Source organism: Equus caballus, chromosome 3, assembly GCF_041296265.1.
Source record: "Equus caballus isolate H_3958 breed thoroughbred chromosome 3, TB-T2T, whole genome shotgun sequence".
In the NCBI taxonomy this organism is placed as follows: domain Eukaryota; kingdom Metazoa; phylum Chordata; class Mammalia; order Perissodactyla; family Equidae; genus Equus; species Equus caballus.
Window position 1 is genome coordinate 123248998 of NC_091686.1, and position 16461 is coordinate 123265458.

A 16461-nucleotide genomic window follows, 5' to 3' on the forward strand; every position below is an offset into this window, starting at 1 on the left:
TCTTTCTACTGCCTTTTTTGTTTCAATGGCACTTATTTCTGCTCTGATTTGTATTATTTCTCTCCTTCTGCTGACTTTGGGCTTTGTTTGTTCTTTTTCTAATTCACTTAGGTGTAGTTTGAGATTGCTTATTTGGGATTTTTCTTGTTTGTTAAGGTGAGCCTGTATTGCGATGAATTTCTGTCTTAGTACTGCTTTTGCTGCATCCCACATGAGTTGGTATGGTATGTTTTCATTTTCCTTTGTCTCCAGTTTTTTTTTTTTAATTTCTCTTTTAATTTACTCAATGATCCATTGGTTTTTCAATAGCACGTTGTTTAGTCTCCACATCTTTGTCCCTTTCTCAGCTTTTTTCTTGTAATTAAGTTCTAGTTTCATAGTATTGTGATTGGAAAACATGCTTGTTATTATTTCATTCTTCTTAAACTTATTGAGGCTCGCCTTGTTTCCCAACATACAGTCTGTCCTTGAGAATGTTCTGTGTGCACTTGAGAAGAATGTGTATTCTGCTGTTTTTGGATGGAGTGTTCTATGTCTATTAAGTCCAACTGGTCTAGCTTTTCATTTAATTCCACTGTTTCCTTGTTGATTTTCTGTCTGGATGATCTAGCCATTGATGTGAGTGGAGTGTTGAGGCCCCCTACCATTATTGTGTTATTTTTAATATCTCCTTTTAGGTTTGTTAATGGTTGCTTTATGTACTTTGGTGCTCCTGTGTTGGGTGCATAGATATTTATAAGTGTTATGTCTTCTTGGTGGGGTGTCCCTCTGATCACTATACACTGCCCCTCTTTGTCTCTCTTTACCTGCCTTATCTTGAAGTCTGCTTTGTCTGATATAAGTATGGCAACACCTGCTTTCTCTTGTTTGCCATTACCTTGGCATATCGTCTTTCATCTCTTCACTCTGGGCCTATGTTTGTCACTGGAGCTGAGACGTGTTTCTTGGAGGTAGCATGCTGTTTGGACTTGTTCTTTAATCCACCTCGCCACTCTGTGTTTTTTTATTGGAGAATTCAGTCCATTTACGTTTAGGGTGATTATCGATATATGAGTGCTTAATGCTGCTATTTTATCACTTGTTTCCCGGTTCTCCTGCATTTCCTTTGTTTCTCGTCCTGTGTATTTTGGTCTACCAATTGAGTTATGTAGTTTTTTATGTTGTGTTTCTTTGTTTTCTCCTTATTTATTATTTGTGTCTCTGTTCTGCTTTTTTGTTTAGTGGTTACCATGAGGTTTGTATTCAAAATCTTGTAGATAAGGTAGTCCATTTTCTGATGTCCTCTTATTTCCTTAGACTAAACCAATTCAGTCCCTTTCCAATTCTGCTCTGTTGTTTTTCTCACATCGTATTCCATCTTGTGTTGTGAGTTTTTGATTACAATGACTAGATTATCTTTGTTTCTGGTGTTTTCCTTCCCTTTATCTTTAATGCTATTCTTGAATAGTTGCTAACCTCTTCTGATGTATAGCTACAATTTTCTGATTTTGTCTACCTATTTATCTCCTTACTCTCTGCTTTGTAACCCCTTTCTCGCCTCCCCCCCCTTTTTTCTAAGATATGAGGGCCTTCTTGAGGATTTCTCATCGTGGGGGGAGGGGTGAGATCTTTTGGCTATGGACTCCCTTAGCTTTTGTTTATCTGGGAAAGTTTTCATTTCTCCACCATATCTGAAAAACATTTTCACTGGATAGAGTATTCTTGGCTGAAAGTTTTTGTCCTTCAAAGATTTGAATATGTCATTCCAGTCTCTCCTCGCCTGCAAGGTTTCTACAGAGAAATCTGCTGAAAGCCTGATCGGGGTTCCTTTGTAGGTTATTTTCTTCTGCCTTACAGCCCTTAGTATTTTTTGCCATTCACTTTTCCAGTTTCACTACTATACGCCTTGCAGTAGGTCTTTTTACACTGACATATTTAGAAGATCTTCCACATGGATTTCCATCTCCTCCCCTAGGTTTAGGAAATTCTCTGCTATTATTTCTTTGAACCAGCTTTCTGCTCCATTCTCCTTCTCTTCTCTGTCTTGAATATCTATAATTCTTATGTTGCATTTCCTAATTGAGTCAGATATTTCTCGGAGACATTCTTCATTTCTTTTTAGTCTTAGTTCTCTCTTCTCCTCTATCTGCAGCATTTCAATATGTCTAGCCTCAATTATGCTCCTCTATGTTGTCTGCTTGAGTGTTCAGGGAATCTATATTTTGTTTTATCTCATCCATTTTGTCTTTCATCTCCAATATTTCTGATTGATTCTTCTTTATAGTTTCAATCTCTTTTGTAGTAGCTCCTGAATTTGTTGAATTTTTTCTCTACATTCTCTTTTCACTAGTTGAGTTTCTTTATGATAGTTATTTTGAATCCTCTGTCACTTAGATTACATATTTCTGTGTCCTCAGTACTGATTTCTGGGTACTTCTCATTTTCTTTCTGGTCTGGAGATTTAACATAATTTTTAATATTGCTAGAGGGTGTGGCTCTGTTTTTGCTCATCATGGTATTATTTGGTTGCAGTTACCACCTATAGCCACTGGGTGTGGGTCAAGAGCTGCATATTCTGAGCCATCTGCCTTCCACCGGATCCCAGGTGCTGGAGCCAGCGGTGGGCAGGTGGCGGGGAGGGGTGCTTTCTCCTGTGTGCTGTTGGGGTTTCCTTGCTCTGCCCTCACTATCTGCTCTGCTGGGGTGTTGGGTTGATGTGGTCACCCCCATGTTAGCTTTCACCTTGGTAGGGGCTTTCCCCTAGGCTGTGAGGAGGGCCCTTGGGGATCTTTGATGTTCCTGTGAACGAATGTCCCCTCCTCATTCCTTCCCTCTTGGAGGCCACATGTGGTCCTGGATCACAGTCTTTTGGGGAGGAAATGAAGTTTTCTCTTACCCTCTTCCACCTCCCCTGAGGGGGGCTCCAGTCTCTCCACCCTCTATTGTATGACTGTGTGGGTCTCTCAGACATCTTTTGTGTTGTGTTTGGAGGTCCTCTGTTGGAGTATGAATGTCTTTTTCATTGTATGGTGGAGGGAAGAGATTACCAGGAAAGCTCACTCCACCATGATGCTGACGTCACACCCCTAACTATTTCTTTTTGATGCTATTGTTAATGTTGTTGCTTTCTTAATTTCATTTTTGGAATTTGATTGCTAGTGTATAGAATTGCAATTGAATTTTGTATAGTAATCCAGTAACCTGCAACCTTGCTGAACTCATTTATTAGCTCTAGTAGCTTTGTTCCTAATGTGTGTCAGGATACCTTAGAGTTTTCTATATACAAGTGCTATGGTCTGAATGTGTCCCCCTCAAATTCATATGTTGAAATCCTAACCCCCAAAGTGACAATATTAGGAGGTAGGGCCTTTGGGAGGTGCTTACATCATGAGGATGGAGCCCTCGTGACTGAGATAAGTGCCCTTCTAAAAGAGGCTCCAGAGAGCTGCCTAGTCTCTTCCACCACATGCGGATACAGCGAGAAGGTAGCAGCTTTGAACCAGGAAGAGGGTCAGAAGGCGACCATGTTGGCACCCTGATCTTGGACTTCACGGCCTCCAGAATGCAAGGAATAAATGTCTGTTGTTTACAGCTGCCTTGTCTGTGGCATTGGTCACAGCGCCCTGAATAGACTCAGACAGCGAGACCACGGCCTTCAGAACTACAAGGAATAAATAAATGTCTGTTGTTTACAGCTGCCTCGTCTGTGGCATTGGTCATAGCGCCCTGAATAGACTAAGGCAGCGAGACCACGGCCTCCAGAACTACAAGGAATAAATGTCTGTTGTTTACAGCTGCCTTGTCTGTGGCATTGGTCATAGCGCCCTGAATAGACTAAGGCAGCGAGACCACGGCCTCCAGAACTGCAAGGAATAAATGTCTGTTGTTTACAGCTGCCTCGTCTGTGGCATTGGTCATAGAGCCCTGAATAGACTAAGGCAGCGAGACCACGGCCTCAGCAAGCAGACAGCTTTACTTTTTCCTTTCCAATCTGGACACATGTATTCACTTTCCTTAACTAACTCCCCTGCTGGAACTTACAGTACAACACCAAGATGATGAGAGTAAACATCTTTGTCCTGTTCCTAACCCTAGGGGGAGAGCATCTGACCTTTCACATTTAAGCAAGATGCTAGCTGTAAGTGTTTCATATATGTCCTTGATCAGGTTGAGTAAGGTCCATTTCATTCCTAATTTGTGGAGTGCTTTTATTATGAAGGATTCTTTGGACTTTATCCAATGGTTTTTTGCCTTTACTATGATGACCATGGGTGGGGTTTTTTGTCCTTTATTAATATGATGTATTATAGCAATTGATCATTGGATACTGAACCAACTTTACATTCCTAGGATAAATCCCACTTGGTTTTGGTCATAATTTCTTTTAATTGTAAACAAAATTTTGCTGAATTTTAAAATTTGAGAATCATGGAAACTAGAAAACTAAGAAAAACTAAGAATGAGCTGAGTGAAAGGATAAAGAAATGCAAGAATGAACATATACAGTCTTGCCTTACTTTTAGGTGCCTTAGGTATTCTGGATTGTTGAAATTGTAGAAGAGTTCCCTTTTCCAGTATGCAAAAGAAAGAGATTTTGGTTGTTGGTATTAAAGAAAGGCCAAAAAAAGAAAAACTACAATGATGATGTGACCATTGTTAAATTTTTTGTAAAGTACAAAGCTAGTTTCCTCACTTGATGGTAGGGAGAAAAAAACCTTTCAAGTTACTCGATCTTTGGCAGCCCATAAGCATCTTTCACTATTACTGAGCCACAGATAGATGTCCCTTCTGCCCCTCCCTTCCCTGTCTACATTTGCTATAGGTACTATGATTACTTTTTTTTTTTTTTTACCAAGGAAGATTGTTTCTGAGCTAACATCTGTGCCAATTTTCCTCTATTTGATATGTGAGTCGCTGCCACAGCATGACCACTGATGAGTGGTGTAAGTCTCTGCCTGGGAACTGAACCCGGGCCACTGAAGCAGAGTGCGCCAAACTTAACCACTAGGCCACAGGGCTGGCCCCCATGTGATTACTTTTTAGATTATATCTTTCTTCTGGACAACCTCTCTTGCTATGTGAGTATTTCTTCAGGAAAGAAGAAAGAAAAAAGAGATTAAAAAGATAAAAGAACTAGACAAATGATGACAGTCTTTTGGGGAGGGAACAAAGTTTTCTCCTCAAAAGTTTCTACTCCCTAGAAGTTTCTACTCCTCCCAATTAGTGTCCTGGTGGTACTTACAATATGTAGATGCTGTGTTTGAAAATAATGATCTATGAGCCAAGGTCTTGAGGCTGGAGGCTGGGGTAGACACAAACTTTGGAGTCAAAACCTATTTGGGTGTGAATAACATCTCTGCCACCCGCTGGCTGTGTGTATATCTTTGTGCCTGCTAGATGGTCCACTGGCCTTTCCCTCTGGCACTCTATTTTTGCACCAATGAGTTTGCCCTATCAATGAGTTGGCCCTATCATCTTCAGCTAGGTAGGCTCAAAATCGGAATATTTTGCACTACTTCTCCACCACACTATTCTTCAATGCCAGTCTATACATGTTTGATACCTGGCCCCAGTACTCTCTAGCTGTGTAACCTTCAGTAAGTCACTTAATCACTCTGATTTTCAGTATTATCATATGAAATCAGACATAATAATGTACCTACCTCATGGTTTTGTTGTGAACATTAAATAACTTATTACATGCACAAGGCTTAGAGCAGTATTCACTAAATGTTAGCTCTCACTGTTGCCAGTATTCTCCTCCCACCCTACAACACAGGGACCGGGCCAGGGTTTAGGACTCTTACTGGTCTACAAAAAGAAAGTCATATGAAGGCAAGCAGGTTACAGCTCTAACTTCAGGGACTTACTAAACTACAAGAACCTAGCAATTCAAAAAGCATAAAAACTAATACCCCTTAGAGCTGTAGGAGAAAAATGTTATTTTCAGTCCAAGAGAGGCAAATAAAATTCTCTAGGTCTATATTCTGTTTGAGGAAACACAGAAACTTTTAAATTCTTTGAATCAATTTTCTAAGAGATGTAATTGTTAGTTTCCTCACTAAATCAAAATAAAATGCAGAAGAGGACATTTATAAGAAATTAAAGATTTTAACACATTTGTTATATCTTATCCAATTAAGTAAAAATGGCTATGCACTCTAATTATTTAAGTTATTTACAAATCTTTATATCTAGTAAAGAAAATATACCTCACTACTGAAGAATCTTTCTAAGACTAACAGTCCACAATTTCTTCGGTCCTCATCAGCAGCCACTTCATATTCTGTCTGATTGCAGAGATGAGAGAAAAGAAAAATGTTAGTTAAGCTTCTACACTGACTTCATAATGTTTCAAATTCTCTAACTTATGGAACTGACTTAGTCCCCTAAGAACCAGAGAACAGCTTTATCGATCAAGCATCTGCAGTTCTTCTTTGGGAAATTAATGGCTAAGAGGGGAAAAATCAGTTGGTTCTCTTAAGGGGTTCATTAGTAGAGCAACATATTCCATAATGTTCTCTATGTCACATTATATTTTCAGCCATTAAATGTGGCCAAATAAAACGGAATGAAATAAACAGCTTGGGCTGTTCTAGGCAAAAGCATTTTAGAAAGGTCCAAGAGGCACTTGGAAACCTGAACACAGGGCTCCCAGAGAAGTCAGAGCTGGTGACACCAAAGCAGGAGTCATCCACACACAGGTGTCAGGTGAGAGGCGTAAGAGTGGAGAGTTCCACACAGGCCAGAAAACATAGGAAGGATCAAAAGCAGAACCTGACTAATAAATAGTAAATGTCTATAAAGGAGAAGCAAGAAAGAAGAAGTGGAAAAGAAAGATAAGAGAAAAAGAAAACCGGAGGTGAGATCGCAAAAGCCTAGAGAAGAGAATTTCAAGAGACTACTCAACAATGTTAATAGACACGGAGGCTCAAGCACAAGGATGCCTCTAGGAAGCCACTGGATTTTGCAAGCAGGGGCCGTAGAAGAGTAGTGAAGCTAAAACCCAATGGACTTGAAGGGAGAAGTGAGGAAATGAAGCCCAAAGGAAAGTGATCTACTGAACACGTTAAAAAGTACTCAAAGACAATGTCCTTGTAGGTAGGAACCCAACCTCAGACTTCATTCTGCATCTTTCACAGGCCCAGCACATGGGGCCATGATCATTGGGCTGACAACCTGGTCAGAGCTAGCTTCACGTTCTGTATTCAAAGGCATTGTACTCACCATGACTAGTGACTAGCACACTATTTACTCAAACTTTAAACTTAATTTCTAGGAGTTCTGGAAACCATATGGCATGTAATTAATGGAAAAGAAAGCACTGTGACTCTGTGATGGTCTTATGATGTGCCAACTTGGCAGGCAACAATCTCCAGTTATTCGAACACTGGTCTACTGTTGCTGTGATGGTATTTGCAGATGTCATTAAAGTCTCTAACAGTTGACTTTAAATAAGGAGGTTATCCTAGACAATCTGGGTGAGCCTGATTCAATCAGCTGAAAGTCTTTAAAAGCAGAGCTGAGGCTTCCTCAAAGAATTCTCCCTGAGGACAGCAGCTTTACCCCATTTCTGGAGAGTTCCGTTCTGTCCCTCCTGGTTGTCCACCCTACAGATTTCAGACTTTCCTAGCCAGAAATCATGTGAGCCAATTCCTTGAAGTAAATCTCTAAATATATATCTCCTACTGGTTTTATTCTCTCCTTGAATCCTGACTGATACAGACGCCATTATTCATTCACAAACACTAAGCAGGGAACAGAGTAAACAACCATGCCAGATGCCATGAAGGGGAAATGGATAAGATGCAGTCTTTCCACTCGAGAAGCTCAAAGAACCTGTAATCACCTCCCACAAGTATAGTCAGAGCAGTAAGTGCTGCGTACATGACATCATGAGGCATCACTTACTAACCCACACAGCTACCACCAAAACACAAAACCCGTCACTGCGTCAATTGGCTGTCACCGAATAACTAACAGGTATCACGACAACATCGGAAGATCTAAATCTAAAAGAGTCTTGACAATGTAGTTTAGCCATTTTAAAATAAAGAATTGTAGGTCCTTAAATTCTTAAAATACAGCAGCTTGGCAAATATAACCCAATCCACTAAAACATACCTGCACCGTACCCCATGGAACTGAGAAGGCATGCCCCACTGAACCAGAGTCTATCTTTAAAAGAATAATTGCCTCCTTTCAAAGTCTTGTCTTATTCTAGTAAAGCTACCAGGAAGGAAAGGGCTGGGGGAGGTCCAGGGAGAAGAAAGCAAACAACAAAACAGGCAAGAGCCTCAAATGCTTTTCTGACAGAATATATTATAAATATATACTTTAAAAAATCTATGACCAAAAAAATTGAATAAAAACTCAATGATATGAGATGGTACTTTGCATATAATAAGTAGTCAATACATATTTGCTGACAGAGCCAGGACAGGCCAAAGAAGAGAGAGGAAGTGTCATAATCTTGGTACAAATAACAAAAAGTAAAAGACTTTTCTGTTTTCTACGGTTAGGTTGCTTCTGAATTTCATAGTTTTGAAACTTCTACACTTGCCAGTAGTCTCTAAAGATTTAGAAACACAAAATTTTTCTAGCTATAAGGAAATCACAGTAAACGTCACGCAGGATACATGTGAATGTTGGAAAATGCAGAAATCCTACTGGATTCCATTCCGCGTGCTCACTCTTCTTACACTAACTATTCCTTCCATGTGCTTCTGGGCTACTGTTTGAAGCATACAGCATCTGCTACATGAAGGCAGGAAGGATACTTTGTAGGCAGTTGAACAGGCACATTGTGTTAATTAGCTGTTCAACCTTCCTACAGATTCAAGCAGCATGTTTCAAAGTTATTCAGTAAGTACCTGTGACTCTCCAGCACTTGAGATGTAATTCTACACGAACTACCACCTTATACTACAGGTATTTCTGTACCAAGAAGATAACGCGACACCGAGACAACTCATTTATCCACTCTTACATCATTGCCAAGGTCTAATTAACTCAGAGAGATCTCATTTTAGTTTTTAATTTTGAAAAGCACAAGATTGGGTGGTTTAAAACTGAGGTAAATCGCTTACCACTGCATCCAGGAATTCAATGCACCACTTTAGATGACGTTTTGTATCACAGAATTGCCTGAAGAGAAGTCTTCCTATGGGCTGCCTGTCACAAAGATTACTATAATCCTTTTCTGGGTGAAGAAAGGGGATAAGAAACACACATATATAATGGTTACAATTCAGAAAGTACTTTTCTGAATCTTCCTGTTTTCACCTGATACAATGGAAGTCAAAAATAGTACTTGCAGTATTATTTTTTAAACTATTGTTTTGTTTACTAATTTAGACTGGGTTATCATGAATATTTAAAATACGCAGGCAGAGCCAAAGGTGGCTGGAGGACCTGATACAGGCGCAGCCTGACCGGAAATGCCCCTGCTGCCCTCTGACAGGAACTTGCAGGGCAGCAGCGCTAGCTGGGAACGAGCAGTCAGGATCAGAGCCAGGGAGGAGAGGCGAAGGGGGAGAGCGGGTCTGTGCTCCCCCTGCCCCACTCACCCCATGTGCTTGGCACAAATTACATGTATGTGAAATACACCATAGGAATGAACTAAATTAGATTTTCAAAAACTCTTTTTCATTTTGCTACCTTTTTATGCTTTCCCAAGTTACAAATATTATATACACTTAATGATTTTTTAACTGCTTTTTCTCTTTTCAGTGGAATAATATGTTGTGTACTTTACCTTACCTTACCCCAAACACTGATACTGTTTTGAGAACAAGGCACTAATATTTGGTCAAAGTGTCAAAAGGGATGTTAAACAAAAATTTTATGTTCAAAATAGGTTAATTAAACTTCAGCAAGAAAATCAGTTGCTCCTTTAATAGTGGCTCTGAACTTGAAATGAACATAACTATGTTCAGGTACTCCTAAACTGGCTCTAAAGCTGAAGAATAAATGAAATTCATGAAAAGTAAGCAAGCCATAACAAACTCCTCAATTAAAGGATTTATTAATACCAAGGGATTCTAGGAATCTAAACACTCCTGTTTTGAATCACTGAGTTAGCACATGGCAAAGTAGAGGCAAGGATATAAACATCTGGAGTGCTAGTACACAACTGCTTGTACAGCAAACATCAGCAAGAGTTTTGCAAAAATTCTACCACCCACTTTGTCCGATATTGCTACCACATTTTATTTTAGGGATACTCATAACTACATTTAAAAAAACAAACAACACAAGACAATCAAAAAGTGATTTAAAAAAAAAAAAAACTTGAGAGTTTTTAATACTTTCCTCCCAAATTCAAAGGTTCAGAAACGTTTCTAGTTTCCGGCTGAGGATAACAGGTGGAGCATACAGGTCTGCCTACCTTCTCTCCCAGATTCCTACTGAAATGACCAAAACTTAAAACAAAAACAAAACCACAACCAAAAGAATAAAGCCCTAACATGGAAAAAGAATACAGGACACCCTTAGGAGCCAGAAATTTGAGGAATACCTGCAAGAGAGAAAGCGGATGGGGTCAGCTCTTAAAGGAACCAGGAGCTGAAACCCCAGAGATAAGGCGGGCCTCCTAGGGAAGCCCCTCCCACACGGCTAGATCACGGGAGCCCCTCCCAGTCCCGATCAGAATGGCTGTCCAAAAGGCTTCTCCTTCAGATTGAAGCCACGTTACAGAAAGTAAGTATCTGCCAAGAGAGATTCTGGGACCCCGGAGGAGAGGCGGAGCAGAAGGAACGAAGTGGAATGCTCTGTGGCTGCTAGAACGCCGGCCCTGTCTGGAAGGCACCCCAGGGCACACCCACCCACCAGAACGCCATTCAAGAAAGAGGACGGCCTGGAGAAGGGAAGCACGCAACCGCAGAGGAAGTAGTGCCGGCATCCGCGTCAAGCACGCAGCCCTTAGCAAAAAGTTGAATAAACAACCTCAGGTCTCTAGGTATAGCAAAAAAGCAGCAGGTAAAAACAAAACCCAGAAAGAACAGCAGAAAAACTGAACCAGGAGAAGAGAGATATGCAGGCAACAGAAAACATATCTTTAAAAACGCTAATTAGTATGCTCTGAGGGACTGCTAGAGCCATAAAACATGAAAAAGAAGCAATCATAGAACAAGAGAGTATTTTTAGAAATTAAAAATATGATTAATGAAAATACACTGTGGGATGGGCTGGATAATACTTTGCATGTGCATAAAAGCATGGATGTTGATCTGGATAATAAGGAAATCTCCTAAAATGAATGGCAAAAAGCAAACAGAAAATACAAGAGAATGTTGCGACACAGAAGACAGATCCAGAAAGTCAAATATCTGTCTAATAGGAATTCAAAGGGGAAGTCCAGATAACATGGAAGAGAGGAAGATACAGATATCTGGCCTTTCCTTTTGAATTTTAATATATATAAAATAAATGTATATAATATGTATATAAATTTACATATAATTTTATAAAACATATATAAATTATGAATATGTTTATTTCTATAATATTTATATATTAAAATTTTCCCAGGCCAAAGATTTAAAGGCTCCACTAAGCGCTAAACGTGATGAAGTCTGATACACATCCAGAGACATCCAGTAACATTCCCAATGCTAAGAAGAAACAAGAAAACGTCTGAGAAAGAATAAAAACTTAGCTACAAAATGTAATGAGTCAGAGGGACACTGTATTAATAAAGTTAGAGGCTGGTAAACCAATGTTTTCAAAGTTCAGTGGGCAAGGGGAGTGGAAATCTTTTTCAATTCCATTAACTATCAAATGAGAAGGCAAAACGGGACATTTTCCAAAATTTCAGAACTCAGAAATTTTACCTTCCATTTGGCCTATATGACAAAATAATTACTTGAGGAGCTATAATAATAGAAAAAGAAAGGAATCAAAGAAAGAGGACAAGATGGAAAACAAAAAGGATAAGCAGGGGGTATAATCCAGAAGCAAAGAAAATTGAAAAAGTAAATGACCCCACCAGGATATTTGGAAGGCTTGATCCTTGGCAAAGTCTCAATAGTGCAGAATATTGTCTTCTTTATGACTCCAACCATACTCACTTGCTTCTAGATTACATGGAATATACAAAATTATAATATTGTACAGTAGTCCCCCCTTATCCTCGAGGGAAACATTCCGAGACCCCCAGTGATGCCTGAAACTGGGGATAATACTGAACCCTACATATACTGTTTTTTTCCTACAGGTACATATCTATAATAAAATTTAATTTATAAATTAGGCACAGTAAGAGATTAACAGTAATAACTAATAATAAAAATAGAACAATTATAACAATATACTGTAATAAATGTTACTGAAGATCTTGGCAACCTCAACGTATGATTTTTTTCCCTTACTTATTAAGTTGACAACTTTCACCTTTTCACTTACAGAAAGCACTTTACAGCTTTGCTTTGGCACATCAGAATTGCCCGCATCACTACTCTTGTGCCTTGGGGCATTATTAAATAAAATAAGGGTTACTTTAACACAAGCACTGTGATACCACAACAGTCGATCTGATAACTGAGATGCCTACTAAGTGACTAACAGGTAGGTAGCATGTACAGCATGGATCTGCTGGTCAAAGGAATGATTCCCATCCAGGAGGGATGGAGCGGGACTGTGTGAGATGTCATCATTGCTACTCAGAATGCTGCGCAGTTTAAAACTTATGAATTGTTTATTTCTGGAATTTCCATTTAATATTTTTGGACTGCAGGTAACTGAAACCCACAGAAAGTGAAATCACGAATAAGGGGGGACTACGTTACTACTTAGAATAATCTTTGGACCAAGATACATAGAAGGAAAGTGATTGGCCCAATGAGCAGTTCAGAGTGGCTGAAAAAGGGGACATGGAGGGAAGCAAATGAAGCTTTAAAAAAAACCGCTAGGATCAGATTTTCAAAAAGCCTTGATGCCACACTGAGGAGTTTCTCTCTATCCTAGAAGGGACAGAGATAAAAATAATAACTATAGGTAATATTTCTTCGCCTCTTACTGTGTGCCAGGCAGTCTTTTAAGCCCTTTCTGTGCATTACTTCATTTAGTCTTCACGATAATACTTCTAAGTTTGGCATTTGAGGTAAAGCAGAGACCTATTGGGAACTGCTCCCTTCTGAGGACCATCTGGACCCAAGGCAGAGGAGGCGCAGTGGGGGCAGGAGAGGCTGGGCAGGGGCACCAGCCAGCAGTGACAGCAGCTGAGGCCAGAACACAGCTGCAGAGTATGAAGGAAGAGGCCAACTCTCTGGTGACAAATGAATTTCAAAAGGCAACTCATTCACATTCTATCCAGTCCCTCCTTAGTGGTGAGGATAAAACTATAGGACACGGGCTCCATTCTCAGGGAACCTATATTCTACTGAGGGGACAGTGAGGAAGGAGGTAGCTAAGTGCAGCTGACGAGATAAACAGGTAGAAGGCAGCACCATTCATGGAGATGAGAACCCGCGAACAGAGCCGGTGAGAGGAGCGGGAAGCAGGACATTGTGGGCTAGCGCTTGAATTGTGGGCAGCAAGATTGGTATTGTGCCGGCAGCACTGCGGACGTGGATGTCCTTCGCTGATGGAGGAACAGAGGAGGGGCTGGGCAGAGGAAGGGGCTGCCCTGCAGACGGCCAGAGTTAACGCGTGGGGCGGGAGGCACCTTTGGGACATCCAGCGTTTAGGAAGTGCTCCGGAGCTCAGGAGATCAGGGGAGGATGGCAGCACACGTAAGGAGGAGGCCAGTGCAGTGGGCTAGGAGTGAACGGCCTGGCCAGGAGGTACACTTTACACTCTGATCCAGTTATCTGGTAAAGCCAAACATCTGAACTTCATGGCGGGGGAGGGGGGGGCGGGGGGGTGGCGGGGAGGGGCAGGGTTTATTCCTGTTTGTTTTGCATTTTATATTTATATCATCCTCAGACACTTAAAAATACTTGCCTATTAGAGATGGATTCTATTCAAGTTTTCCAAATTTATTTCTTGATTACCCTTGATTTCATCCAGAACTCTAACTGCTAGGTCTGAGTCCTTATTTGTAAAGGAAGCTACTTAATAGGTTCTACAAGTCTTTTTTTTTAAAGATTGGCACCTGAGCTAACATCTGTTGCCAATCTTCCTTTTTTTCCTTCTTCTCCTCCCCGAACTCCCCCAGTACATGTTGTATATGCTAGTTGTAGGTCCTTCTGGTTGTGCTATGTGGGACGCCACCTCAGCATGGCTTGCTTGATGAAGAGTGCCATGTCCGCACCCAGGATCCAAACCAGCAAAACCCCAGGCCGCTGAAGCGGAGCAAGTGAACTTAACCACTTGGCCATGGGGCCAGTCCCTACAAGTCTTAATTAAGGTATAGCAGGAAGCATGTAAGATTATTTGTATTTTTTAAAGTCTATGTCCTAAGGCTCCGATACTATATAAATTTCTGTCATAACTATAAAATCTTTGAGTAAATGGTCACACAATGCAGGCTACATTTTTTGAAAGATCTTTTTTTTTTCTTTTTGAGGAAGATTAGCCCTGAGCTAACATCTGCTGCCAATCCTCCTCTTTTTCCTGAGGAAGACTGGCCCTGAGCTAACATCCATGCCCATCTTCCTCCACTTTATATGTGGGACGCCTGCCACAGCATGGCTTGCCAGGCGGTGCCATGTCCGCACCCGGGATCCGAACCAGCGAACCCGGGCCGCCGAAGCAGAACATGGGAACTTAACCACTGCGTCACTGGGCCGGCCCCTGAAAGATCTTTAAAAACATAAAGACAGAGTAAGAGCCCTTTGGGTTTTTCTGGAAGGAAGCAGGGCAAAATTGCAGAGCAGGAGGAGGTCTGAGACGTGCCCAGGTTCTGTGCCGTGAGCCTCATACGCCTCTGGCAGATGAGCACACTGCCCTCCGCCCCACAGGGTTAGGTAAGTGGAGAGCTGAAGGCTCTCAGCACACCATCTAGCAGAGCAGGTCAGTGATCAATGTGGGTTTCAGATTCTGGGGACAGGACAGTCCTGAAGCATGATTCGGAGATACCAGGAACGTTCAGACTTGACGGCACTTATGTGGGCACCTCACAGGAAAATCTCTAATTTTACCCAGTCCACATGTTTTATATTGGCTCAGGGACAATAGCAAAAATGATGCATGGTTCCAAAAAACCTTAACTCTAAAGCCTTCCACTTATATTTGGGTGGCAGGACCATAGGTGATTATTACTTTATTCGGTAAAGTTCTTTTTCTATTTCATCACACACAATCTCCTTCATCCCCCCAAAAATCTGCCACACAGAAATGCAAGTACTTTAAATCTGTTCTTTCTGCTTTATCTGGCTCACAATTCTATTAATGATTTCACTTTTCCATGCATTAGATTTCACATGCTACTAAAATTGAATACCATACACCACAGAAATGTGTCACAAAATACGACATCTCAAAACCAGTGGACAGCCTCTTCTGTCTCCCCATCGGAGGCCTCAGTCCTGAAGGAACCAAAAGATCCAGTCTCTTTTCTTTCAATCTCAGAGGCTTCTCTGTGAACCATTTACTGTTGCAGCCGCGAATGAGCGCCATGCCCCACAGGGAGGACAGGCTCACAGGGAGGGGAGGAGGCCACGGCAGGGCACAGGGCGAACCAGAGCTGAAGCCTTCTGGGTCCCGGCACTCAGTGCACAGAGGCAGAGGCCGCTCCTCAGGAGTGCTTTCCTGACCAGCAGTGTTGGGAAGGGAACCAGCTAAGTGAGAGGCTGGTTTTTTTCAGTGTGCCAAATTCTGAGACAAGGATGAGCCACTTATCAGACGCTCTCTCTTACAGTCACATGCCATACAACGATGTTTTGGTTAATGATGACCGTATAAGGTTACTACCATATGGCCTCAGTGTGTAGTAGGTTATACCATCTGGGTTTATTTATGGACACTATGATGTTTACACAACAATGAAATCACTTACTGACACATTTCTCAGAACATACCCCTGTTAAATGACGCATGGCTGTGTTTTCAAAGTAATCCTCCTACAAAGAACACTAACTCAAAGTTTTATAGCTCGCTAATTCTCTATCATCCACAAATTCAGAACAATCAAAGGATGAAAATTTTAAAACCCAAAATATGCTTACTATCACACTAAACCCAATGTATATGTAAACTACTAAAGAAAATAAATGAAGAGCTGCATACACAGTAGAGGGCCTCTGAGTGGAAACATTGTTTTATTCAGTGAGAAAGTTCTGCCTGTACATCTTTACTGAAATGACTCTTGCTAAGGTCATCAATTCATCCATTCACTCATTCACTCACTCACTTAACAAAACTGTGACAAGTACTGTTCTAGGGATGGAAATAAACAAAGACCTTGAACTTGTGGCCAAATCCAGTGGCTGGTCGACCTCCGTGACATTGCTGGCCATGCCCACCTGCTTGGAAGCGCCTAGTTCCCAATTCTCTTGACCCTTCCACTCTCCAGACTCAACAGAGACCTGTCAGGCTGCT

At 41.1% G+C, this 16461-nt stretch overlaps 1 protein-coding gene across 6 annotated transcripts in view; it reads right to left on the reverse strand.

The window, feature by feature from the left end:
- Positions 1-16461, reverse strand: part of GRK4 (G protein-coupled receptor kinase 4) — a 134293-nt gene that overhangs the window by 68364 nt on the left and 49468 nt on the right. For 5 of the 6 annotated variants that reach the window (XM_070264035.1, XM_023638482.2, XM_023638479.2 and 2 more), the window contains 2 exons: positions 9069-9181; positions 6192-6269 (listed from right to left, as the gene is read on the reverse strand). In XM_070264035.1, coding sequence (XP_070120136.1) covers positions 6192-6269; positions 9069-9181 — 191 coding nt within the window. Of the gene's footprint in view, positions 1-4496; positions 4516-6191; positions 6270-9068; positions 9182-16461 lie in introns of those variants that run through there. The other variant, XM_070264036.1, reaches the window with a different exon arrangement.